Below are 25368 nucleotides of genomic sequence, written 5' to 3'. Positions count from 1 at the left end.
AAAGTTCACACACTTTTTTTCAAATATCTCTAGGAGAGAACATTTCTGCTAAGGATGATTAATTGTAATTATGGAATAATTGCATTATCATTTTTTGGCTACACAAGTTTTAGTCTGAGAAATTTCATATTTCAATGAAGTAGCTCCTAATGTAGATCAAAGAAAGCCTTTTATGCCTTAACTGTACTCCCATTGTATAACTTAGCTATGTTTTTAGTATGCCATTATTTTATGATGGTTTTTAAAGTTAGAGATTATGTTAAAATACAGATCCTCAAAACACTGGAATGATAACTCTTGTTTATTTCATATTGCATTTCAGGAACAATGGAAGCCAAAGTATTAATACTAGTAATTGAATAAAGTTAATAAATTTTTATAAATTTGAATACTATACCATAATTTTCTGCTAATTCTCCCTAAAAACAACCCCAGAAGAAAATACATAGCTATTAATTGACTAATCTATGAGAATTTGGGAGTCAATAATAGACAGAAATATTAGTCATTTTAAAGTGGTAAGTAACTAGCACTTTCATTCCACATCAAATTATACAGTCATGTGGAAAATGTATTGAGAAGCCTGCTTTATTACTTTCCTCATATAGTTGTGAAGTTCCTCAAATACACAGTAAAATCCTTAATACATTTATAATGATAGTGTGTTGTTTCTTGCATTAAATTACAAGACTTGCCTGGTAAGCACATCAACACTTTGCTGAAATCTATAATAGGTAAGTAAATAATAATCTAGTGTTTTCTACAAAGTCAGGCTGACTGATTAGGTGTTGAAAATATGAGAGCACGGGAATGCTTGTGGTTAATAGTTCTTCAGAAATAAGCATTTATGACCAGGACTTTCCACAGAAGAAGCCAGACAATCAGACTGCAAAAAGGGTAATCACTATTTTGCTCTTTGCTCATGAAATTAAAAAAAAACTTTGCAATATCTATTACAGTCTTCTCCTCCAAAAAGGAACATTATTGAATTTACTGTAAATTCTAAAAATACGTATTTTACAATCCACTTGTAAAGTTCTAGTACTAAATATTTAAAGGAAAAAAATTGCCTTGTTCCATTGTCACATCAGTGCACACAGTTTCACAGCTAGTCCTGAACAACACAATTTTATGTAACTTAAATACAACAGAGCTTTAGTAAAATGTTTTTTCTTTTATAATAAAACCAAAATTAACTTCAGCTTCTGTTTTATATGCCAGTTGAGATTCTTTGCAATAATTCCTTCCACATCTGCTCTGCAGCTTTCAGGTTTATAAAAGCAGCATCTCCCAATTTCCCTTCATCAAGATATCCATATGCTGTGTTTTATAGACATGTTAATACAGTTTAACACAGAGTCACTAATTACAATTTGGAGTCATATATATGCTAAGGTTAAGAAAATAAATACATGTGGTTATGAGGCATTTAATACTGAAAATCCCAGGCAACCTAGTGAAAAATTCTTCAAAGTATGATAACATACCAATAAAATTACACCTGAAATTATCATAAAAGTAATAAAAACAAAATGGAGACTTAAAGGAAGGAATAATAAAACTATACTTAAGCACCACCAGATTCTAAACCAATGACCTACAATCATGTGCAGAAAAGTTACCAAGAAGATTGTGCCAGCAAAACTGCTGCTAAATTACCAAATTGTTTGTGAATGGAGCTGGTATGGAAACATCTTCATAAAGTATTTGTCCAAAACAAATTTCTAGGATTTCTGAAGACAGCACAGTGTTGATATCTGCTGGTTTCAAGTTTCTCAGTTGCCAGTGTATTGTAAATGTGATCAGCTTTCCAGTGAGCAGTCCAGCGACGGCAGCATTTGAGGGGAGAGAGAGCATAAGATGACCTCAAACCACATGAATCTTCACCATATGCAGGATTAGAGTTTTGCAGACCTGACTGATCTGTAATGCTGTATTCCCTTTTCTGCACACCCAATATGCCTGTCCCCTGAGAGTACAACCATAATAGCTCCCACTGACACCACTGCTGAGAGATGACAGTGGGAGCACAACTGAAAGTAGCTGCTGTTCTTTACAGCAAATTGTATATAAGCATGGTAATGATCTATATAAAAATTTGGGGGCCTAAACATATCCATTAAGCTCCAGAGAAAGAGATCTAGGCTGCAGTTCTTAAAAGTGCAATGTAACTCTTCATACTTCTGTCTAGAAGTTCCTAATGCTTTAAAAACATTTAAATGGGAGAAATGAAATGTGAATAATGCTTTTTCATTAATTATCTACCTGGAACCAACTGTGCATATGAAAGAGGAAATCTGTCTTGTCACAAAAAAAGACCTGTAAAGAGTGCAAAAATGCTTTCAATCCTGAAATGAAATTCTAAATATCCAAGGAGACAAAAGGCAAATTAGAAAAACATGCTACAAAAATATCTGTGGGAATCACATAATTTGGAAAGACCAGAATTCTCCAGAAAATTTTAAACAGCAGAATCAAACTGGCAAATATATTTTTCTTGAGGAAAACAGTATTTAAGTTTCGTGATCAAAATTGACATCTAGAGAGCTACAGGCTAAAATAATATCCATCACCTTAAGCCCAAGGTTTCCAAGATTAAAAGAAGGTATAGTAAAGAAACAGAAATGTGGGTATCACTCTAGTTTTCCTATTTTTTTCCATTCTAATCATGGGATACGCGCTGTAATCTGAAGCAAGCAACATGCTGACAAGGGTATTCTTATATAATCAGCAGAGAACAAACTGTTCCTTCTCTTCCTTAAATCTGTACCCAATCACACAGACAAGCTTCAGTGGGACAGCTTTGCTACAGAGAACTTGCCAGTGAGAGAACAAAGATTTTCTCCCAGACTTTTCCTTTCCCTTTTCTCCCCCTTCCTTCCCCCTTCCTAAGAGAACAGGAGATACAAGAGGCTGTGCTGTAAAGCAACGTCAAGGTGATTTATGACAGACATTGTAATTAAAATTTACAATTCTTGTTGATGCAAAAATATGGTTAATCTGTTAAGTCTATACCTTGTCTTAATATATGTATATGTGCATGTGCATATTTCACACCTTCCTTCTTTCCTTCCTTTAAAAAAAACACATAACTCTGCTGGTAACATCAGAAATTTAAATTAGCCACCTTTTGTGCAAATTAAGAAGTAACAAACTGCAAAGGAAACACAGCTACATGGTTCTGGCAGGTAAAGCAGAAAGGGGAGATAAATCCATAAGCAAGTGAGGCTTCTAGGGAAGAAAAGGCTGTCTTGCAGTACTCCCATGTGAGATTTCAGATTGTACTATTTTATCACTCTCCATTTTTAATACTGAAAAAAATGTTTTACCACATGGCAAGAATAAAGAACATCAGCTCAGTGCTTTCATATGGACTCCCTACATACATTACTACAAACAGCAGAACATAGGGTCTTATTCATATTACATAAAGATGATGTTTAATGAAGAAATTCAACACACATCTTTTACAAGGCATGGATTGACATGAAATAATTCTGGCAAAGTGAAAAAAAAAATGAATCAGGTTTACTTTTCAAAAGCAAACAGCTTTTTCCTTCACTTCCTGATCAAAACTTAATAGTGACTGAACAATTTTTATGGTAATATAAAGGAATATTTGTTTTATGTAATAAAATACTATTGTAAAACAAGAAAGTAAATATTAATATCTGATTCACAGTGCACTGTGTTTTTATAAAATAAAATGGATTTGCCACGTAGCCTTTCCAAATAATATTAAAAAGTTTTTTGTCTTCTCTAACATTACTCAGCTTCCCAAAAACTGTCTAGTACTTCCTATGAAGTAGAACAACACCTAACAGTGCCAGTTAACACCAGCAAAAAAATACTCCAGCCAATCTTCCAATGGAAAACATGTTGACAATTTTTTCTAGCTCACTGTAGTACTTAGCCATGTCACCTCCTCCCTTTCTAATATTTCTCTGCCTTCATTTAAATTGGTACAACCTTTCCCAACTCTACCAGGCTTCAAGCACAGTATGGTGCATGCTGTATGCTCTATGCTCAAAAGCTTGTACAACTTCCTTATTTAATCAGCTGCTCTGCCTGAAGAGGCTGTTCCAGCACACCTGCTCCTGTCCATAGCCCTGTGCTGTGGTGACCAGAGCAACAGGGAAACCCTAGCACTGGAAACATTTGGCAGTAGGGCCTGGGGATGAGGTACTGGATGATGTAAAAGGCCTCCCTGCCTCAGCACCTGCACCAAGAACCTGCTCAAGAACTATGCAGGGGTCTCACCCCAGCCCCAAAATAAAAAATAAGAGTGGAACAGAAATATTTTTTAAATTCCCCAGCCAAACAGGAGAAAAACAGAGAGCAACAAGGTCAACTGCTCAGACAGCATATGTGCTCTGTATCTGTGCAACCTTAGTCAGCAACCTAAATTCATCCTAGCCCACCACAACTTGCCACAAAGAATTTAGCAGTAAGAATGTACTTGTTATCCCTCCCTTTTTTCAAAAATAATAATAATAATGCTTAGGACATATGCTACATATCCATACCCAGTACCATTACTCATAAGATGTCCAATTTCATTACAGGCTCCCTGCCAACTCACTAATGTTCACACAAAGGGAGCAGACCCTGTCTCCTTGCTCCCTAGAATTTTAGACAGAGCCTTACCAAAGTTGTCCAGCACCATCTAGAATCTTTTGCTCTGGGGGGGGGGGGGGTGCAGGATACAGTTTAAAACATCAGAGAAAAGAGTTTTAAGAGATTATTCAAGGGTCTGCTGAGCAGTATTCTGTGCAGTCAATAAAATGCTTCAAGTAGCATTTTGAATCCCACTTAAATGTAATATTTACACTGAGTATATAATTGTACTGAAACTTTTATATGTCTAGATCTGTGGATTTGGATTTTTAAGAGGATTTAATCTTACACCCTAAGGAATAAATTAAGAAAGACAGCCCCACCTGCCGACAGAACAGTCACATTACCGAGGGAAAATGAACTTGCTGGCCAGAAAACACAAGTTTTCTTTCCACCTCTTTCAAACAGACCCCAAAACCACTTCATTCCAGCACTGCAAGAACTCAAATCTTTTTCCCATTGATCAACATGTAAAGTCAGCTGACAAATCCATTTTTTATCCTTTCTAGAATTTACTGCTCCTTGACAGGGTAATGTACAAACTATATTCAGTAGTGTCAGAAAATACAGCTCCATAAAAGCTAATAGAAGAACCATCAACTGAAACCTATTTGAAGAGTTCATCTGCATATTTTATCTCATGTACTACTTCCTGTGCTCAGGACTGTAAGAACACTTTAGCAAATCAATAAAGTGCAGTGCTCATAAGTATTTTGCAACTTCAGTGAAGTTTGTTTTACAATAACGGGAATGCTTTTTAATTTGAAATCCTTTGATCTCTTTTCTTTTTTTTTTGGTTTTTTGTTTGTTTTGTTGGTTTTTGTTGTTTTGTTTGTCTGGTTTTGGTTTTTGTGTGTGTGTGTGTGTGTGTGAATAGCATAATTGTATAATTTTGTTTCAAGAGTTTTATCATCTAGTAATAGCATTTGTCTCTTATTCTATGTCACTAATCATTTCTAAATAAAGATTGTAATAGTCACCGAAAAAGTTCTTTTCCCCCCAACTTCCCTCGAAGCTTAAATTTCTATTAGATTAGCTGTTCCAAAGAACACACAGAACTGCCAAGAGAAAGTGGCAAAGTTTCTTTCACAAGTAATCTTCCCTTGCCTATGCCTGGCACAGTTAGATCTCTTGGAAGTACCTTGCTTTTCCTTTACTTTAAAGCATGTGGAACTAACAGTGACAAGTTGTCCAACAGTGAGTTAATTTTGAGCATACAAACTGAAGAGGATGCTGGACATACAGGCCAATGCTGCCAGTAACTCCCCACGATGTAACTCATAGTCCCCTCACCTATTTTTCCCACTCTAAGTCACACCCAGAAAAAAACATTTGTCACCTCCTCTCAAAGCTCTCAAGGGCAAGCTTGAGAAGTCCACTTCTGATATCTTCTGCTCTTACAAGAACTGACAACACTGTAGGAAGCAGCACTGCTGTAAGGACAATAAAAATTAGTAATCTTTCTGTAATACTTAGCCAATACGAATTTTTTTCCTCTTTGGTGAAAATTAATTATTAACACACTAGATAATGGGAAGCACAAGGGTGAATTAAGTGTCACCTTGTGACAAGTGGGACAAGAGTTGAATTCCAATCATGATGTATAGTCATAAAACAGAACAAAGAAATCCACAGAAACAGACTGTCATTTGGACACAGGAAAATTTAACTTTACTGATCTGTCAATGCTACAGTGTTTCCAGTTAAGAAATTAATGTATGGAAGTTGATGAAGCTTCATTTTGTCACTAGCTTGTTGCAAGGCATAAAAAGTGATGCAGCATGATAATATTAGCAGAGTTTGGGGCCTGTGTTCATGTTTACTAGGGACTGTTTGATCAACAGCTCTTTCATTAAGTTTTATAATCAATGCATTCAGTTATAGTCCACTAATCAATGCAAAACCAGAGACTAATTCTTCAGAATCATTTTATTAGCAATGAGGAATATAAATCTCTTATGAAAATATTCTTAACATTTCAATATATAAGAATTGTCTATAAAAATATACTACTACATAACAAAGCCAGTAACTTCTACAAAACATATAATTCAACATATATTTAACAATATATAGGACATAGCAAAAATCCTTTAATTAATGGTGTGGGTATTTTACCCCCTTTTTATCAAACAATAATTCACATAACATAGGAAATTACTCATTCTGATATACAGAAGTTATCACCATAGAACTCTATGTGTGTTCCCCCCTGAAGTCACCTGCATCTGCAGGAACATAAAGCCACAACTTTTCTTTGGATGTACAGGCAGTTATGACCCCAAAAACACTCTGCTGGTAGCTGCAATGTCCTGCTGAAGTCAGTGATCACATCTGCTGTCAGCACTGCCAACACTGAATCCATGCAGGGACAGAGACAATGTTTTTATTACCCTTGTGGGGCTGATGCCACAGATGAGCCTGCCATGGTAATCATGGTTAGAGAACTAAAAAACCAGACTCTTCCTGGGTAACTACTGCTAGTCAGCAAGGAAATAACTTCAAAAGAGGCTGCCTCCCTAGAAATAATCCTCCAACAGACAGCTCTTAAACAAAAGCTCAAGGAAGAGAAAATACCATGGGAGTATAGTTGCTTTTTTAAATTATGATCAAGGGAAGTACGATCCATTTTGTCATTACTAATTCCAGGAAGCACCATCCTGGACCACTTTTTGGAATTGGGAATCTGTTTTCAGAATAAAAATTACAATTTTAACTAGTAATATCACCAATGCTGTTATGTTGAGGTTATTTCATGCCTGGTGTTAGATGCCGGAAATCCATTTTAATTATATAGACCACCCTTGTCCACACAATGAGCTTGTCAAATTCTTGGTGTAGACTTATTTAAAAGGCCTTCTTTAAAGGGCTTTTAAAGCATACTTTAAACAACCAACTGAACCTGAAAGAAAATGGCTGCTGCACAGTGACAGTACAAAGCCATCAGCTTTCTATAGAAGAGTTGGGTACATAAGGCATTAAGGCTACAAAGTCTTACTGAAGACCACCAGCAATAACAGTGTCTTGCATAGTAAAGAACATATGAACCAAATTTATGATGCATCAGTAACAACTAAATATTTTTATCCCTATGTTTCTGTGCAAAATTACCAGTAATTAATTATTACTCCTTCTATTCAGAATCCACTGAAATCAGAACACTGAATGAATATTGCAATGCAATTGCAAATGCAATGTAACAATATTCCATTATATTATATAGGAAGGAGTTGCTATTAGAATAGCATATTTATACAGATCACAGCAGGACACTACAGACAATGAACATCAATGTATTTCTGACTCAAAGCTCAGAAAAATAACTTTTGACCCTGAGAAACTTGCTGTATTAAAAAGCTAAAGATCAAAAACTAAAAGAATCAAAGCTCAGCCAGTTTCATTTCAGATTCTCAAACTGTTAATATTTGAAGATAAGTTTTACCATCCCAACAGAAATTTTAAGAAATATTTTCAATTAAAAAACCCCAGCATTTCATGGTATCCACACTTTTGTAGGTTAAGGCTTGCAAATAATATTTAGGTTTTCAGCCTATATTTGAGAGGAAGAAAAATTTTTAAATTGAGGTGGTTGAAGAACTTAAAGCTTAAATGTCTTTCATTCCCAACATCATCTAGAAAAACCAGTTACAGAAACTACCTTGTCATGCTTTATGGATAGAGAAGCCCTAGTCAAGTCCTTCATTCTCATTCCAGTTAAACAGTTCCCTAAAAGATCGCTCAAAATCAAAACAATGTTCCAAAACATACATCCACCAACAGAGGATCTCATTTAGATTATTATTTTAACAACTTAAATATTTAGCAAGGTTTAAGAACAGCAAGAGGAAATAAGCAGATGAAGCCATAAGGAAACGCTGTATGTTTGAACAAAGAAAAAAAACAATCATCTGGGGGTTTTGGCACAAGAAATATATTGAAAGAGTTTCTGCTAGAACTTGAGATAAAAACTACAAGCCACTATACCTAGATGTTGATTTCTGGTCATGTAGCATATTTTCTATATTTATTTATGTGTTAAGGGCAAGAAAACAATCCTTTCTTCAGTAACCTGTTATTATCTACTAAGTGTAAACAAGATTCATTGAAATCACACGGACTAAAGATGTTTTTAATGAAAGCTTCCATATAATTTTTATTCTGTACTGACAAAGCAGCATTCACATGATGTAATTTAAACTACTACCGAATTCTATTTCCTAATGTTTTTATTCTGTCATCAAGTTTAGGCTACTCTGGTTTTGCTCTCTCCAACAACCTTACTAAGAAGATATGTACTGGATCAGCTCCCAGGGGTAGCTCATCACATAACCACATAAGCACTGAGCCAAGAGGAGAGAGCAGGTCTAGCTGACAATCCAAGTTCCCATCAATCTGAACAGCTTTGGAGCCACACCTTTATAAGTGGCAATTCAAACACATGCATATTACACATGAAGTGAAGCAGTAAAAAAATGCAGTCTGTTTTCCTTTCCTCCCTTGAAAGCTGCTCTCAACCACAGTGACGGTTAAGCAGCAGAAAAACAATCCCAGTTCACAGTTTCAAGGATTAAACAAAAAGGGTGCCAAACTGGAATTTTATTATTATGTGAGGTTTTTAAGAGATAATAAAGCAGTTTTTTACTGCTGACCTTGTCAGCAGTAGCTGAGCTTCAGTGTTCAGGAACAGCAGAGAACAGACAGCTATAAGCAGGAACTGATTCTACCACTCAAGTGGAATCTTCTCATATCCATAAACACATTCAGATTCAGAGTGCAGGTTTTACCTACAGAAACTTGGACAAAGACAGCTCCGCATATCCAGATACATGGAAAAGGTTTGTCTGTGAGGTAATGAAAAACACCTGGAGGACAATTCAATCATTGGTCCCAGCCAGCACGGCTTCATGAATGGCAAGTCTTGATTGTCAAACCTGGTTTCTTTCTACTAAAGTGTAGCCCACCCAGTCAATCTAGGAAAGCCAGTACACATAATCTTTTTGGACTTCAGCAGAGCTTTTGATACTGTCACAGCATCCTTTTGGACAAAATGTCCAGCACACAGCTGGATAACTGTGTTACATGATGGGTGAGAACTGGCCCACAGGTCAGGCATAAAGTGTTACAGAGAATGGGGTGGCATCAGGCATCCTGTTTCTAATGGGCTCTAAACTCAGCCCAGTTCTCTTCAGCATCTTCATTAATGACTTGGATGCAGGACTCCAAGGAATATCAAGTTTGCTGATGACACTAAATTGGGAGAAGCTGTTGACTCCCTCAAATGCAGAGAGGCCCTGTAGATACCTCGATAAATTAAGAGGGCTGGGCAACCAAACATATGAAGTTTAGCAAGGTCAAGTGACAGATTCTGCACCTGGGGTGGGGCAACAGAGAGACTGGGGAATGAGAGGCTGGAGAGCAGCACCACGGAAAGGGATCAGGGGGCCCTGGTGGATGGCAAGGTGAGCGAGAGTCAGCAGTGCCCTGGCAGGCAGGAGGGCCAAGCGTGTCCTGGGGCACACTGGGCACAGCATGGCCAGCTGGGCAAGGGAGGGGACTGTCCCACTCTGCTCTGCACTGGGTGTTGCACTGAGTGCTGGGGGCAGTTTTGGGTGCCACAAAGTAAGAAAGACATTAAGGTCTTAGGGAGCTTAATGGAGGGCCACGAAGATGGTGAAGGGTCTGCAAGGGAAGACTCACGAGGAGTTGCTAAGGTCACTTGGTCTGTTCACCCTGTTCAGAAGACACTGAGGGGATACCTCACTGGGGTCTTCAACATCCTCATAAGGGGAAGTGGAGGGGCAGGTGCTGATCTCTTTTCCCTGTAGTCAGTGACAGAACTCAAGTAAATGCCCTGAAGCCCTGAAGAGCCTCTATCAGGAAGAGGCTCTTCACCCAGAGAATACTTGGGGACTGGAACAAGTTCCCCAGGGAAGCAGTCACAGCACCAAGCCTGTCTCATTCAAGGAACATTTGGACAATGCTCTCAGGCACATGGTGTGACTCTCGGGGTGTCCTGTGCAAGGCCAGGAGTTGGATTCAATTATTCTGACAGGCCCTTTCTGACTCAGTATATTATGACACTCTGACCCTAAAGTACTATTTGCATCTGTGCCTTTGGGATTGAAGTCCCTGGATCTGCCCTGACAGGATGCAATGCTTACTGGCAAAGGAAGACATGTGACCAGACATCTATAAATCAAAGAAAACGTCCACCACCTTTACTGATTTAGAAAAAATACATCTATCAAGTGTACAGAACACAGCATTCTCTTTTAGAAAAACACTAGACTAAGTAACTGAAAACCTCCTCAAAAGACCAAATAAAGATTCTAATTAAAATTTTCTTTAAACTTTACTGAGACAAGACCCAAAAGTTTCAACTTGGGAAAATTCCACTTCCTGATACTAAACGTTTAGTTGTCCTCAAATGTGAAGGACACCAAGATTAGTAATAAAAGTATTTTTCTTTAGTATTTGTTGCATTCAAGATAAAGCCTACAAAAGTGAGAAGATGTGCAAGAGAAGTGATAAATACAGACTTAAAAGGGCCAGCATGAGAAGTGGGATTGAAGTTGCCCACTAGGACTGATGCAGTGTGGATGCCTGAATGTGGTATGTATGCATAGTGTCACCCTTCCACCAAGCTTTCCTCAAACCTCTTCTGCAGAATTTCTGTATGACCTTGGCCAACCTGCATTTTCTGTGAAACTGCAATTACATTGCACTCTTGTACATTCTTAAAAAACAGGCAAAAGTTTTAATGTAAATCCTTCTAAGTTTATGAAGGCAAATGAGACTCAAACTTGGTCTCATAAAGAACTTCTGTATAGAAGAATCTAAAAAGGATCATAAGCAGCATTAAATATAACCTATATTAAATACCTAAAAAATATAATCTTTTGCATAGAATAAAGAAAAGTGCAGCTACAGCGCAGCAGTCCATACCAGAAGAAAGGGCTCATTTATGTGTGGTAAAGAAAATACTGCTGTCTCTCATCACTGAGACTGCAGCAACTAAAGACATGTTTACAGGGAAAATCACTTCTGAAAAAAAAAAGGTGATTAGGTTGTTTCACTATGTCTGTGAAGCAAGTGCAAACACTTAGAATACTTTTTTAAAAAAAGCAAAGCTGATAGGTAATTTTCACAAGTTCATTTTCTCTTGATATTACTTGGAAAAATGAAATCGCTTTTGGGGTTTTTTTTTTAGAATCCAAATTAAATCCACATTTGGCATCTGTTTTGTGCAAAATAATAATTAGAAAGCTTACAGAAGTACAAGCTTTACCTGTTCTATAAAGCTGGTTGTTTATGGATTATCAACTCTTCATTCCCTTCTAACTTTTGTACTGCAATCCCTGTGGTAATCAAGCACAGAATAGTATTAAGTCTGGGAGACTTACTTCCACTGCTCTGAAAAATAGAGTCTAAGTGGAGAGTCAGGAACTTTAGGAAAATAAATATTGTACATTTTTGAAAGGAAGCAACATCTTTGAAGTATCTTTCTACTGCCCGTATTAGCATGCCTAAATATAAGAAAGGAAAGTATATACCTCATCAGTTGCTAAAACATTTTCAATTTTGGTTAAAAAAAAAAAGTCAACTTATTTTACTGGATATAATTTGGTACTACAATTTGGTAAATGGGATATTTAAAATAAATAAAAATAAATATTGTATTTCTATATCTTTCAAGACTGCTTGTTTCTGTAATGAATTGGTGTCTATATAGTTAGATTTCCCTCTGTTTAGCTTTTTTCACACTGTGTCTCCACTTACGAATGGCGGTTCCGGAACTACTGGCTACTACACAAAGGGCACCACCCACAGTCCACCAAGTTGGTAGATGATTGAGAAAAAGAACTTGTAAAATAAAAGCAAAGACCACATCCATTGTTCTCATTATTGATACAGGTCCAGCTTTCTCTATCTGCAATGCTTTTGTGAGAAACACCTGACCCCCCAACCCTAACAAGCCTATTAATATTAGAAAAACCCTATCTCTACCACAATGTGGTAAACGCCATTCATTCAAAACAAACAATGCTATAACACATCCAATTAATCCAATGACTGCATAATACCAAATTGACAAAAAATAATGCACAGATTTTCCCACCTTCCTTAGTATAACAATAGTCGAAGCTGCGGATAACGTGCTTGCAATCGCTGCTATAGTTCCTTTAAGGTGATCTGAGTAACTTCCTTCAATCCCTGTAACATGTGAGCCAAACAGAAATGGTGGTCTGGCAATAAGAATCACTCCAGTGACTGCAAAGAGAGTAAACAGAAGATCCCAAAGGCTGTATTTCTCTTTGAGAAAGATCCATGCCAGCAATGATGTAAAAACAGGACTGGTAAAAGTTATAACAGTGGCATCAGCTAGTGGCATGACTTGGTAAGCGTAGTAGAGAAGAACCATTGCAGTAGAGCCAAGGAATCCTCGGAAGAAAAGAAAAATTCTTTTACCTTTTGGTCCCAAAAACCCTGTTCTGAAAAACAGAAATGTCACATTAATGTCACTGTCTTGCTTATTTCATGACTAACATCCAAATATATTTAAGTAAGTTATAAACCTTTCTAGACAAGGGAGTTTAATACCCACATACTCTTAACTGTCTGATCACAGACCAGTTTATTTCCATCATGACCCGCAGAGTCCAGAACCTGCTCTTCTAGTGATTCATTTTTCACTGGCAAAATAACTCAACAGTATCTACAAATTGCCTTCTGTTTTTTTAAGATCACTCCTTTGTGGAGATCAAAGCATTTGATACAATTATCCTAGTAGAAGCCTCTACCATTCAGGGAGTCAAAGATTTTCAGTTTTCTGAATTGTATTAAGAAACGAACAACTAATCTAAAATGATGCAGCTGTCCAAACTAAAATAACATTGCGTTGCAATCATATTTAAGTGAGTGGTAATTCCAGATACAGTTTTAAGAAATAACTTGAAATTTAAACATTTTTTTACACTTACTTGTAGTATATTAAACCAGGAAGAACAAATGCCATTTGGAAAACACATCGAAACGCACTCACTTCCACTGAATGTACATCTTCTATTTTTTTAAGAAATAAAGAGGCCACTGAGAAAAGGAAGGCAGACAGTATGGTATAAAACAGACCAAGTCCTGGGCACGTAGCTTTCTTCTTTGTCCCTGCAACAGATAAACTAGAGTTAATAAGGATCTATTAGAAGACTTCTCTGATCAGGCATCTCTGTACACTGCAGTGCTCCACGTATCTGTAGTGATTTTTGTGATGAGAACAGGGGAACCAAAGAAACAAACGCAAATTAGGTGTATTTACCAAACCTACCATGAAAATACTTTTCACTGACTGTCACGGGTCTTCTTTTTTTCTTAAAATAAGGTGTAAGACATGAACTCTAACACTCGGGATACAAAACATTGCAGTTCTACACGAGTTAGTAGACTTAACTTCTTGTAGGTATCAGACTAGTACGGGTGATTTACTATAGGGACTAGTCCCAAATGTGCTCAGGAGTCAATAAATATAACTGACTATGTAACAGTCCATGGTCAGATTCTGACACTATTATCTTGGGAATCAGCTGCTTAGTTAACTAAGGTTCCTAAGCAAAAATTTAATTTCCTTTCTCACAAATACACAATATAAAATCTATATATAGAACTTCATTTTTGTTATACCTCATGTTTATTTTGCAGCTAAATCACCCTAAATTTGACCTAGACCAGAAACATTTTATCTTGGTGTGAGAATCCAAATATTTTCTTCAAATATGCATCAAATACAGATTTTTAAGCAGAATAAATTTAAGTAACTAATGTTAGAACATCAAAGGCCTGGTATCAATCAAAATTCCATGAAGACCTTAGTTTATGCTTATTTATCAGACTTCCCCTTCCTGAAAGTTTCCCAAGTCTAATGTTTCTATTCAAGTTTCCTCATTGCCTCAGGCTCTCTTCAACAACATACTCTTCCTCGTTCCACTCATTTTCTCCACACTGAACCATTAAAATAAATAAATAAATAAAGCAAGGAGAGGGAGAATTGTGAGACAGAGAACTGTGTTGAGGTCAGCAGCAGCAATCTCCAAAGAAATCAGCCTTTTTTGTTATTGCTTTGTTGCATAAAAGGAACAGTATTTCCACTGAACCTAGAAGTGAACGCCAAGGAAAATAGAGCCCATTTAAAAATCTGAGTGGGATGTCACCTCACTATCTCTTTCTTTTTCTTTACCTGCATAAAACATTGGGAGTTACCTTCTCTTCTGTGACTCCCTCTAAAGATAGGAGCAAGAACTCCATGTCCCAGAGGCAGTGTTTTGATAAGAGGGTGCCTCATCTCACATTAGTGTGGCAGCCTGTGAGCCTTATGGCTCCTCTAAAACATAATCAGCTGGGTACAGCTGCGAGTTGCTTAGCAACTAAGTATGGTTTTGAGAGGGTTTTTTTTTTAAATTAACAAAACTTGTCACAAACCATTTTGATCCTCCATGAGATCAGCACTCAAGGCTGGAAACTGCATCTTACTGCCTAGAAGGGGAGACTGCAGGCTGACAGTCCTAAGGACCCAGGCTTTACAACTGCAACCACAACCTGAAGTAGGCAAAAGGTTTGCTTCTCAAGGAATCCTGTCACATTGCAGCTGAGAGTTACAGCTTATACTTGAAATGTTTCTGTTTAGCAACAGCCTCTTACATAAAACTGACTATAAAAACTACCACAAACCAACACTGGCCCAAGACATCTACCAACTATGAAACAAAGTGGATTTAAAAAATGTTCATGAACTATGTAATGCCTTAATCCACACAGTCACATAACAGAACTACAAAATTAACAGTCTCTAATACTGAAAGAAGAGGAATCAGACTGGCTTATAACTGAACTGGGAAATCCAAACCCAGGCTGGCTTATGGATAAACACAGCACAAACAGAACTACTGACTTTTATCTCAGGCATGATAGCTTCTCTGATTATTACAGAATTAAGCCAACCTAAATAAAGGAAGCGCTGAAATGGAAAACCAATCAAATTAAAGCAAAATACACTGAAAAGTATCTTATACCCAAAACTAACCTTTGGATTGTAAGGAACAAACAAAAATCAGGAAGAATTAATTTCTGTAAGCTACCCAATAGACCAAGCCCATCAGAAACAGAATCCTCAGAATCTTGTAATACTAGAATTTAAACCATCAACATCTTGAATTGCCAAACCATGTACTTAGTGCAATAAGAAAGTGTTTTATTTCCTTTTCAAAATATACTGGTCTAAGTTCTTCCACCAAAAACAAGAACTGCAGATCTGAAGAGTACTTATTTCAAAGTAAGTTTTAGGGAGAAGTTACGTTAAGATAACATTCCCACCCCACAAAATATTAGGCCTCGAAATACCAGCCTAACACCATCAAAAGTCAAGCACTCATGCTTGTTTCAAAGAATTTAACAGCCTGAAAAATCAAAAGATCTCAAGCAGTACCCAAATCCTCTTTTGTGAGTGGCTACAGATTTAGTTTTCTAGTTTTATTTCCTGGCCATCTTCACATGTAATGCTTTCAAACAATCTTTCACTTCTGTTTTAAATCATAGGTAAATGCCTCCCACTGCAACCTGTTTCAGCTGTAAATTCTAATTGAGTTTTTAATGCTGTACTTTGTTCCAAACAGTTTTTATACTTGCAAAATGCATGCAATGAAAAAAATCACACTTCTCACATACAAGCACCTCAAGAATAGTAGCAGAGGCAGAATCGTCCTGGCTATGGGAAAGATGGTCAATGAGAAGATGATTCTCCCAGACCTTCAAGAAAGGCAGAAGATTTTCCATGTTATAAAAACCAGAAGAGCTCACTTTGACTTCTGTAAAGTGCCAGGAGCACAACAGCCTGCATTGGAACCAATCATGGTCATGCAGACAAGATCTAGGAGTGATTCATAGTCTTCAGTCATCAACTCAGTCAAAAATTTTGCAAGACAGACAACCCAAAACCGAAGTACTCTTTCTGGTTAAGTAATGAAAGTTTCTCAGAATTTCAAACACTGGTTTTTTTTTCCCCAGGTTTTGCTTTAGAAGTGACATGAATGTGAATTTCACTGATGAAGGACTCTGGCCTCTCCACAGCTCACCAGCAAATCTATTTTCTGCTGGAAAGTCAATTACACTCATTTTAATAACAAACACATTTTCAGTGAAGTTGTTTTAAAAAAAAGTACTCCAGATAACTTCAGAAATTATTTTAAGATGGCATTTATGTTTTAAGACAACTCCACTTTAAACCTACATGTTCCATATTTTCCAGTATGTTTGTGGCTTTATCAATTTGTGGCTTTATCAGGAAGTCACAGTCCCAAGTACACGGACTAAGTAAAGCGCACTTATAGTGCGCTTATAGTCAAACGCATTTATAGTGCCGGAAGTTCACACAGGCAGAAGGCACCTCTATTTACCCAAACCTGTCAAGTCTTTAAAACTTTAAAAACAGGAAGTACTGTTTTCCCGAGGAATAATCGCTCCCGAGGTTCTCACAAAGGCGGCAGAGCCGCCGGGCCCTGCGGTGAGCGGTGCCGGCGCTCTGCCCGCTCCCGGGGCGGGGGGCACCGGGCACCCGGCCCGAGCCGCGCCCGGCGCACAGGGAGCAGGGGCACGGAGCAGGTCGTGCCTGCCGGCCCGCTGATTCCCCCACCGGGGCCGGGGAGCGGGAGGAACAGGGCGAGGCCGAACCCGCTCGCAGGTGACCCGCGGGCACCAGGTGCGAGCCGCCGCCGCCGCCGGGGACGGCTCGGAAGCGGCGAGGCGGCTCCTGCCGCCGGCGGGGCGGGCACCGATGCCGGGCGCCCTCTGCAGCCGCCCGAGCCAGCTCCCCGCCCCGCCGCCACGCGCGGACGGCCCGATGCCCTGGGGCTGCTTCTTCATCTCCCGCGGCCCGGCAATGTCACCCCGAGAGCCGGCAGCCCAGCCGGGACGACGCTGCCCCCCTGCCCCGCCTGCCGGACTCCCCCTCCTCACCGGGTGCCTCGCAGCAGAACGGCCAGGACATGCCCGAGCAGCAGCCACAAGCGCGGCGCTCCTCGGCACCCGCCGCCTCGACGCCGGGCGCCGGGCACGGGCACGGCTGCACCGCACCCGGCCCGTCCTCCCGGCCCGGCGGCACCTCCGGCTCCTGCCCGCCTGCTGCCGGAGCAGCGTCGCCCTCTCCGCCCTGACACAGCACCATGAGGACGCGGAGCTGCCACGATGCTCCCGGCGGCTCCTCGGCTGCCGGCGACACCTGCCCTCCTGCGCATGCGGTGCGGCCGCCCGGCGCCGCCCGCCGCCTTCCCTCCGCCCGCCCGCGGCGCCGAGCACCCGCGGGGGAGGCTACACGGGGTCCCGGCTCCGCCACCCCCCGCCAGGCCCCGCCTGGAAGCGGCCGGGCGGCCCGTCCCCCCCGCGGCGGGTACCTGCCTGCGAGCCCGCGGCGGCGGAGCGCCCCTGCCGGGACAGGAGGCAGCGCCCCGCCGCTTCCTTCCTGGCGTCCCCCGGAGAGAGACCCGGCGAGGGCGGCGGGAGCGGTGCCGGGGAGCAGCGAGGCCGTGGTGCCTCGGGAGGGGGAGCTCTGACCCCGCCGGAGAGCGGTGGGGGCCGCGCAGGCCGCGGCTGTTTCCGAGCAGAAGAGATAAAACACTGGGAAAAGGTGACGCGAAGTTATTTTAGGGGCGTTGTCGCGTCATTTGCGCGCCCGAAGTTAAAGCACAGCTGTGTGTGCCCGGGGCGCTGACCGCTGTGAGCTCCGCCGGGGCGGCTCATCGGCCCGGGCACTGCCCCGAGGTCCTGCACCCGCCGCAGCCTCGCCTGGCCTGGCTGTCACGGTGGGAGCTCCCGCTGGACCGGGCTCCGCGCCCCTGGGAAGAGCCGGGATGGCCCCGGTGCGCCCGTCGCTGTTGCTGTGGCAGGGAGCAGGGGCAGCGCATCGCTCCCTGCGAGCGCTGCTCCCTGCTCCGGCTGCCTGCTCCGGTCAAAGGGGAGATGGGCAATTCAGTCAGGGTTGTTAGTAAGGTACAGAAATGTAGCCACCTCCTCTTATGTTTTCCCTAAGAAAACAATGCCGCCAATACCTTTGGGCAGGGGAATCGGAAAGGGTAGAGAGAAACAGGAGTAGCCCTTTTTCCTTACCCATGAAAAAGTGCAGAGTAAAAGAAGCAGAATAAATTTAAAATGCTATTTTTTTCCCCTTTGAGCAAGGTGAACTGTTATCAATAATTAAAATGGGAGGAATTTCTATTAAAAGGAAAGATTTATGCTCACATTAATTTCTTAGCTGCATAAATTAATCTCTGTTTATTTCTTTATTCTTAACAAAGGGAAATGTAATCTACAGCTTTAGCAAAACGAATGCCAAATGGTAGATAAAAGCTATTTCCTACAAATGATTTTAAGTTTTCCCTCAAGCTACCTCATAAAATCTATTTCAAGCTTTTGGTGTCTCTAATTTAGCACATTTTATAGTCCATGCTAACTCATCAGAGGCTGTAAGTATTTCATTATCTTGGAGCCAGCATTTGATTAATATGACCAGAATTGTTTCACAAATTGTTCTTAACTAAAAATTAGATGTGTTATATCAATCATTAAAATAAGATAAATCAATTAATAAGGTTGTGTTGAAATCACAGAATTATTTCTAAATATTTACATTATCTGAACTGCTGTTGCTATAAACGGAGAAAATAATTAAATATATGCTGCAATATTTATAAACTACTTGTGTTACAGTTGCTATCAACATAGCTCTCTACAAAGTCTATACTTGAAAGCTTTACTAAATCTTTCCTCTGGAGATGCAAAATTTCCCAAATTTCTCTTAATTAAGAAGTTACTTTTTCTTAATGTACTTCTCTATTACTCAGAGTTTGGTTTAATTTAGAGAGAGAGGTGCAAATAAACCTGGCAGCCTGCTGCTTTCTGGAGAAACTTAAACTTCTCTGCACTCCAAGGCAGCCTTCACAGGCCACTGTTCCATGGATTGCCAACACAAACTTCGAGCTGTCCTTCCCCAGACAAGTTTTGGTGGAAGGACAGTGGGGATTCTCTCAGCAGCCATCCCAGGCTGGTGATCCCACAGGTGTCTCAGGGGAAGACGTGGCAGATCCCCTGGGCACTGGGGGTGCAGCAGAGCGCACCCACCCCAATTTTTGTGGCTGTGTGCACAGTCACTTGGTGAGTTGCCTTTGGAGTCAGTAACAGCAGGAGCAGCTGGCTAACTCAGGTCTTCAGTGAACAAAACCAGAGCCCAAACATGGTCCACAGTACAGATACAGAACAAATTTTATTGAGTTCTTACAATTTCTGGCTATTTGTTAAAATATGCAGATTATATATTGATATATATTTATAACAGTATATTTTTTTAAGTGCCAAGTGCTGAGCTATAGAGTGTTTCAAAGAAACTGCAACAACCCCCTCCATACCCCTCCATGTCTGGTTTTGAAAGGGAACATCTGAAGGCAGTGTTTGTTTATGCCAAGGTACATGAAGTATTCAGTTTGCTCCTGGTCAAACTGCCAGGTTTGTCTCAGCTTGAGAGCTTCCAAGTTCTCCTTGTAAAGTACAACCCTCTTCTCTGAACAAGGAAACAGAGCAGTTGTAGCTGCCCAAACTAACCAGCAGGCAAATGTAATTTGCAGTCATGCTGCCCTAGACTGGAAAATTAAGTACCTGCATAAATATGACAGGTCAATGTCTTACACAGCTTTTTCAAGTACAGATTGAGTCTCATCTATGTAATACTGGGCCCAGAATTAGCTGTTCCTTCCTCCAGCACATCACCTGTAATGTCTTTGCTGAGTGCAAACTCCATAAGAAAAGGCTTTAGTAAACGTGGGCAATACGATCATTGAAATGAAACTGCAGCCCCAGCTAGAATGGCATTTATTTGGTTTCCATAATAATGTAAGTGCAGAAAGTGAGCCACCTCCTGCATAGTCACTCTCCACACACAGAGCTTTCTTAGGTGGCTCTTTCCAAAGGAAGAATATTATCATCCTCATCCAGAATTCAGGCACAGGTTTTGTCATTATAAATGCCAGGAACAATCCAGTACTTCACTGCAGGTTGAGGTACAGGCCTGACAGATACTTGAAAGTCCTGTAATGGAGTCACTGGTCTCAGTCTGTGTGCCTGGTAAGGGACCCTTTGGTTTCCATCTCCTCCCTGTAAATGCTGTTTCTGACTCCTCAGAGTGGCTTTTTAAGAAAACACTAACAAGTACAAATGACAAAGCAATTAAGTAAGTTGTGTGGAGAACCGTGGGACTTTTCTAAGAGATTATAAGAACTTTATCCACTCTCACATAACTTCTTTTATCAACTGCTGATATATTCTAATAAGCTTTTTGGAACACTGCTGCTCTTGGAGTTTTAGTGAGAACTAAATAATATAAACCGAGGGAGTCCTGGAACTGACCTGGCCCTCACCTCTCCTGAGGGCAGCACTAAGAGCTCTGCAGAGTTCCAGCAGGAAAGACATCTGGATTCCTGGTACATGGAACACCCTGGTGACTTCTATCCCAGTTCCATCTGAACATAGCTGTGTCAGCACTGTTACATACTGCTTAAGCTATAAAAGTAGTAGATTTAAATCAAAACAGTAGTCCATATCAATGGCTTTTATTCTGTAAAAATGCCAGTTCTGTAAAACCAATTTTTTAAAGTTGTCGAGCAAAAAGTTCATCCAAAGAAATATAGACTAATGTGCAGTAACAAAATAAATAATAAACTTGGATGGTTTCCTTTCCTTCTGAAAAGGTTTAAGAAAAAATCAGATAAGAATTACTTCCTCAGCTTCTGAAATGGATCCAGCTCTTAAGTGCATTGTAATAACCATTTACCTCTGCACCCGAGTGCCATAAAACAGATGATTATTGCAGCACCAAGGAGTTTCATTGTCCTGGTCATTCATTCAAACTTCTGTCCAACCCAGAGTTGTTTGAGAATCAGAATAGCTGAGGTTGATGGGCACATCTGGTGCCCTGAGAGGTCATCTACTCCACCCTCCCCTGCTCAGAGCAGGGTCAGCTAGAGTTCAAGACTCTCTCTCTTGGGATTTTGAGTATCTCCAAGGATGGAGACTGCACCACCTCCCTGGGCAACATGCTCCTGTGTTCAACCACACAGAATTAATTAAAAGAAAATTAAAAACAAAAGTTATGTTTAAAATGAAGGAACACTTGTAGATTTGCAGCCCAGTGAAAATGTGGTCCACATGAGCTCTTGCCTCCCCATCAAAATTCCAGTCTGTCTTAGTGGGGTTTATGTCCACCTCAGGTGTTAGAAGAGACCTGTATTTTTCAGCTTCCCTGTTAAGGTGGATGGTGAATGATTCTCAGTTTTGCCATCACCACAAATTGCTTCTGCATGTATATGTAGGACTGTTGTACAAACACGTTAATCTTGTGTCACATTATGTTCCAAGTATCACAGTTTTCTTCTTCCTGAGTTGGTGGTTGTAATGAATAGTATTATAAAACAGGAGATGGGGTGGAACATTGAAATAATAGGGAATCCTGCAATTATGGTCAATATAAGGGAGTTATCCTGAGGCTCTTTTTAACTGCATTTTCCAGATTGCACTATTAGCAGTTGCTCTTCAGAAAACTGAAAGTATTGAGATAGATAAAATCAGTAGAAGTAAGAAGTAACAAAAGTTCTGTGGTCTCCAGAATGAAAGATTTTATTTCCTTTACTTCTGAAGAATTGAAAAAGAATGGATAAGCAGGACAATATTAAAATTCTGCTTCTCTGTGTGTTAGGGTGCTTTCAATCCAGTATTAAAGGTATACTGCTTAGCTGATTTTGGTCACATAAAGGTCATGCTTCTGTCCTCAGATGGCTTAACTGCACTGCTTGCTAAGTAATCAAGTCTCTGTAGCTAGTATTCCTGGAAGGATAAATTAAAAATAATTTTCTACGTACTCTGAAGACCACAGTGTTTTCATTCTTGTATTTCACATAAATGTCTGGAGAGCTTATGTAAATTTAGATGGTGGTCCTTAAATTTAAAAAGTTATGTAATTTTTTATTTTCTTTAAGCATGTGGAAAAGGCTGTTATTCCAATACATCTAGGACAAAAACATATTTTCTTTTCATGTCCTAATGAAAAATCTATCTGATTCTTCCTTTTTCTTTCTCTATCATGTTTTTTCCACCAAAGAACATAAACATCTAAGCAAACCAATAGAGTGAACTTTAGTAACTCACTGTTAGAAAAGCAAATGAACAGTAGTACTGGTTTTGTGGATCATTTATATTTGCCACAGGCCAAAACACTGCAAGTTTTGTAAAGCACAGTGGTGGTGGGTGGCATTCAGGCCTTGGCCTGGTACTCTGAGGAAGCAGCAGCACTTGCTGTCGTACTGCAGTGAAGTTTTATAGATTGTTAGGTAACAAGTATATCATGCTAATCTCAGTGAAAGGAGCTTTTAACAATAAATGTGTATTTACACAGCCTGTGTGCCTCTCTCTCAGGTGTAGCTCCATGTCAGGTGCATACACATACACAGGTATGTTCTTAGTTTGTGCTGTGGTACCGTGCAGGTAATGAACAGAATTCCTAATGTTTCAAATTGGCAGTGCTTGATAAAACATGTACAAGGCTATTATTTCTACTTCTTTAGGAGAATCTATATTTTTAATGTAAACTGGGCAAGGCAGCCAGTGTGAAAGTCTGAATTTGGAAAGGTCTCCTTTCTGGCAGAACAATTGTGGGTGGGGTATTATTCAGGCATATTGTCTCATTTGGAGGGTGGAAGGTATCTGAGTACTACTCACTATACATAACAAACTTCCAGGAAAGTGTTGGATTTTTTTTTTCTTTAATGCTAGAGGAATATGGATTCACTGTTGCACAGGAACTCTTACAATTCCAGTTGTTTGTTGGAGCCATTTATGCAGTGAATGCAATCCTGGCATGTTCCCTTTCCCTCACTGCATTTCCTGATATGTCAGTACTATTTTTAGTTATGAGTTATCAGATTTGCCATAAAACTGAGTAAAGCTCTGTTCCCTTTGAAAAAGTTGTTACTCATAAAGATTAAGATCAGTCAGTGTATACAGAGATGCACAGTGGGAAAAAAAGAAGGAAAATACAATGAACTTTAAAAGGAATCCAGAAAAAAAAATCAAAAATTGATGGCATGTGATTATGAAAAAGAAGAAATAAGCATGCTAGAAAGCACATTTGGTGTTTCAACAATATAAGTTCTGAACATGTTTTTCATTTAAAATTCTTTCCCAAATCTATCCCAATTTCTGGATCTTTCAAAAAAACATGTTTGGGAATTTTGGTAGCTCTTCTTTGGTTACTCTTCTGTTTTCTACCTATCCCTTGGAGAGGTTCTTGGATATCTTGGAAATAATTTTTCCTGTTATTTAGTTGCCACTATGTATAACTGAAATTACTATAAAAGCTTGTTCAACACAGCTACTAAAGCCAAAGGGCTTGAAAGAGGGAAGGGCAGATATTCTTTGAAACACAGAAAAAAACCAGGAGTAGGCAGAAGTTATCAGTTACCATTCTGCAACCTGCTTGAATAGAAATGATGTAATCATTAAATACATACTCCTTTTCAGTTATTCAGTTAGAGAATTAGTAGCAGACAAGAGGGAGTATTTCTTTCTTCTTCATACCATGAAGCACCATGGAGAGAAAAAAAAAGAGATATAAAATATTATGTAACCTTAAAGTTTTCGGTGGTGACTTTCCAGAGATTTCTTTTCTGGCAGGTAGTACAGTACCAAAATCAGAAAACAGAAGTACAGCTTGAATGCCATTGAGGGTCAGAGCTCCCTAGGAGGAGTGGAAGTGGAAATTCCTCATAGTTGCCATTTTTGCTTGTCTTACTCTGTTCTGTTCTATAATGGCCCTTGTGACTTTGAAAAGAAGATAATTTGTTCAAATATATTTTGTCACTGTCACTTTAACTGACTTTTTACAGCAGTAGAAATAACTGAATGTATAGTTTCTCTTTGTGGAAAGGGAGAGAACTATTTCAATCAGCTGCATTTCTTGGCACTTACACAGTATGTTTCCTATTCTGTAAGCTATCTGACTGGGGCTGCTCTGCAGGGCAAGAAGGGGGATGCTTCCTTACTTGCAACTCCTATGAATTATTAAGCAATTGTTTATATGCCTTACTTGAAGGAGATTATTCTTCATTAGCTTCTGCTTTTCCCCAGAACAAAAATTGCATAAAATGTAAATAACCTTGTCACAGGTGATGGATCAGTACTACCGTACTGGGACTCTAGAATACATTTATATATTTTATATATGTGAATTATTTGTTCTATTGGTACATTATTATATAAAGCATATTTATGTTGGTATTTATGTATAGCTATATGATAAACATATGAAACACTAACATCATTCAGCCTGTGCACCTCTCACCTTATTCCAACAAGCTGGTGCAATGCTCACTCCTGTCAGTTTGCTTGTACCGGTGTGTTCAAAGGGGAGCGATCTGAAATGCAACTCCAGCTTTTGTTAAGGAAAGAGAACCTTGCAACACAGATTTTAAAGCCCTGTCCTTTTATCAGAATCACAGACATAAGTGGGGTCTTTTTTTTTTTTTCATTATTTTTTAATTGAGTCAGTGCTCCTTCATTACCTCCAAGAGCCGCAATGCAGAAGAGCGTTCCTCATTAGAGCAAAAAACCCTGCTGCTGCCTTGCATGAGGGATGTACCTATTCTGGGCATTTTGCTGTCCACAAGAACACCT

At 39.6% G+C, this 25368-nt stretch overlaps 1 protein-coding gene across 1 annotated transcript; it reads right to left on the bottom strand.

The window, feature by feature from the left end:
- Window positions 1-6519: 6519 nt before the first annotated feature.
- Window positions 6520-17894, bottom strand: SLC35G1 (solute carrier family 35 member G1). The gene is given in 4 exon segments (XM_053948981.1): window positions 6520-13109; window positions 13599-13779; window positions 17617-17858; window positions 17860-17894. Coding segments are annotated over 4 exon segments (1218 nt in total). The 3' UTR covers window positions 6520-12349.
- Between the last annotated feature and the right edge of the window lie 7474 nt (window positions 17895-25368).

The sequence above is a fragment of the Vidua chalybeata genome, chromosome 8 (assembly GCF_026979565.1).
Source record: "Vidua chalybeata isolate OUT-0048 chromosome 8, bVidCha1 merged haplotype, whole genome shotgun sequence".
Classification (NCBI taxonomy): domain Eukaryota; kingdom Metazoa; phylum Chordata; class Aves; order Passeriformes; family Viduidae; genus Vidua; species Vidua chalybeata.
The sequence above is the reverse complement of the archived record's forward strand: the minus strand, read 5'-3'. Positions and strand labels throughout refer to the sequence as shown.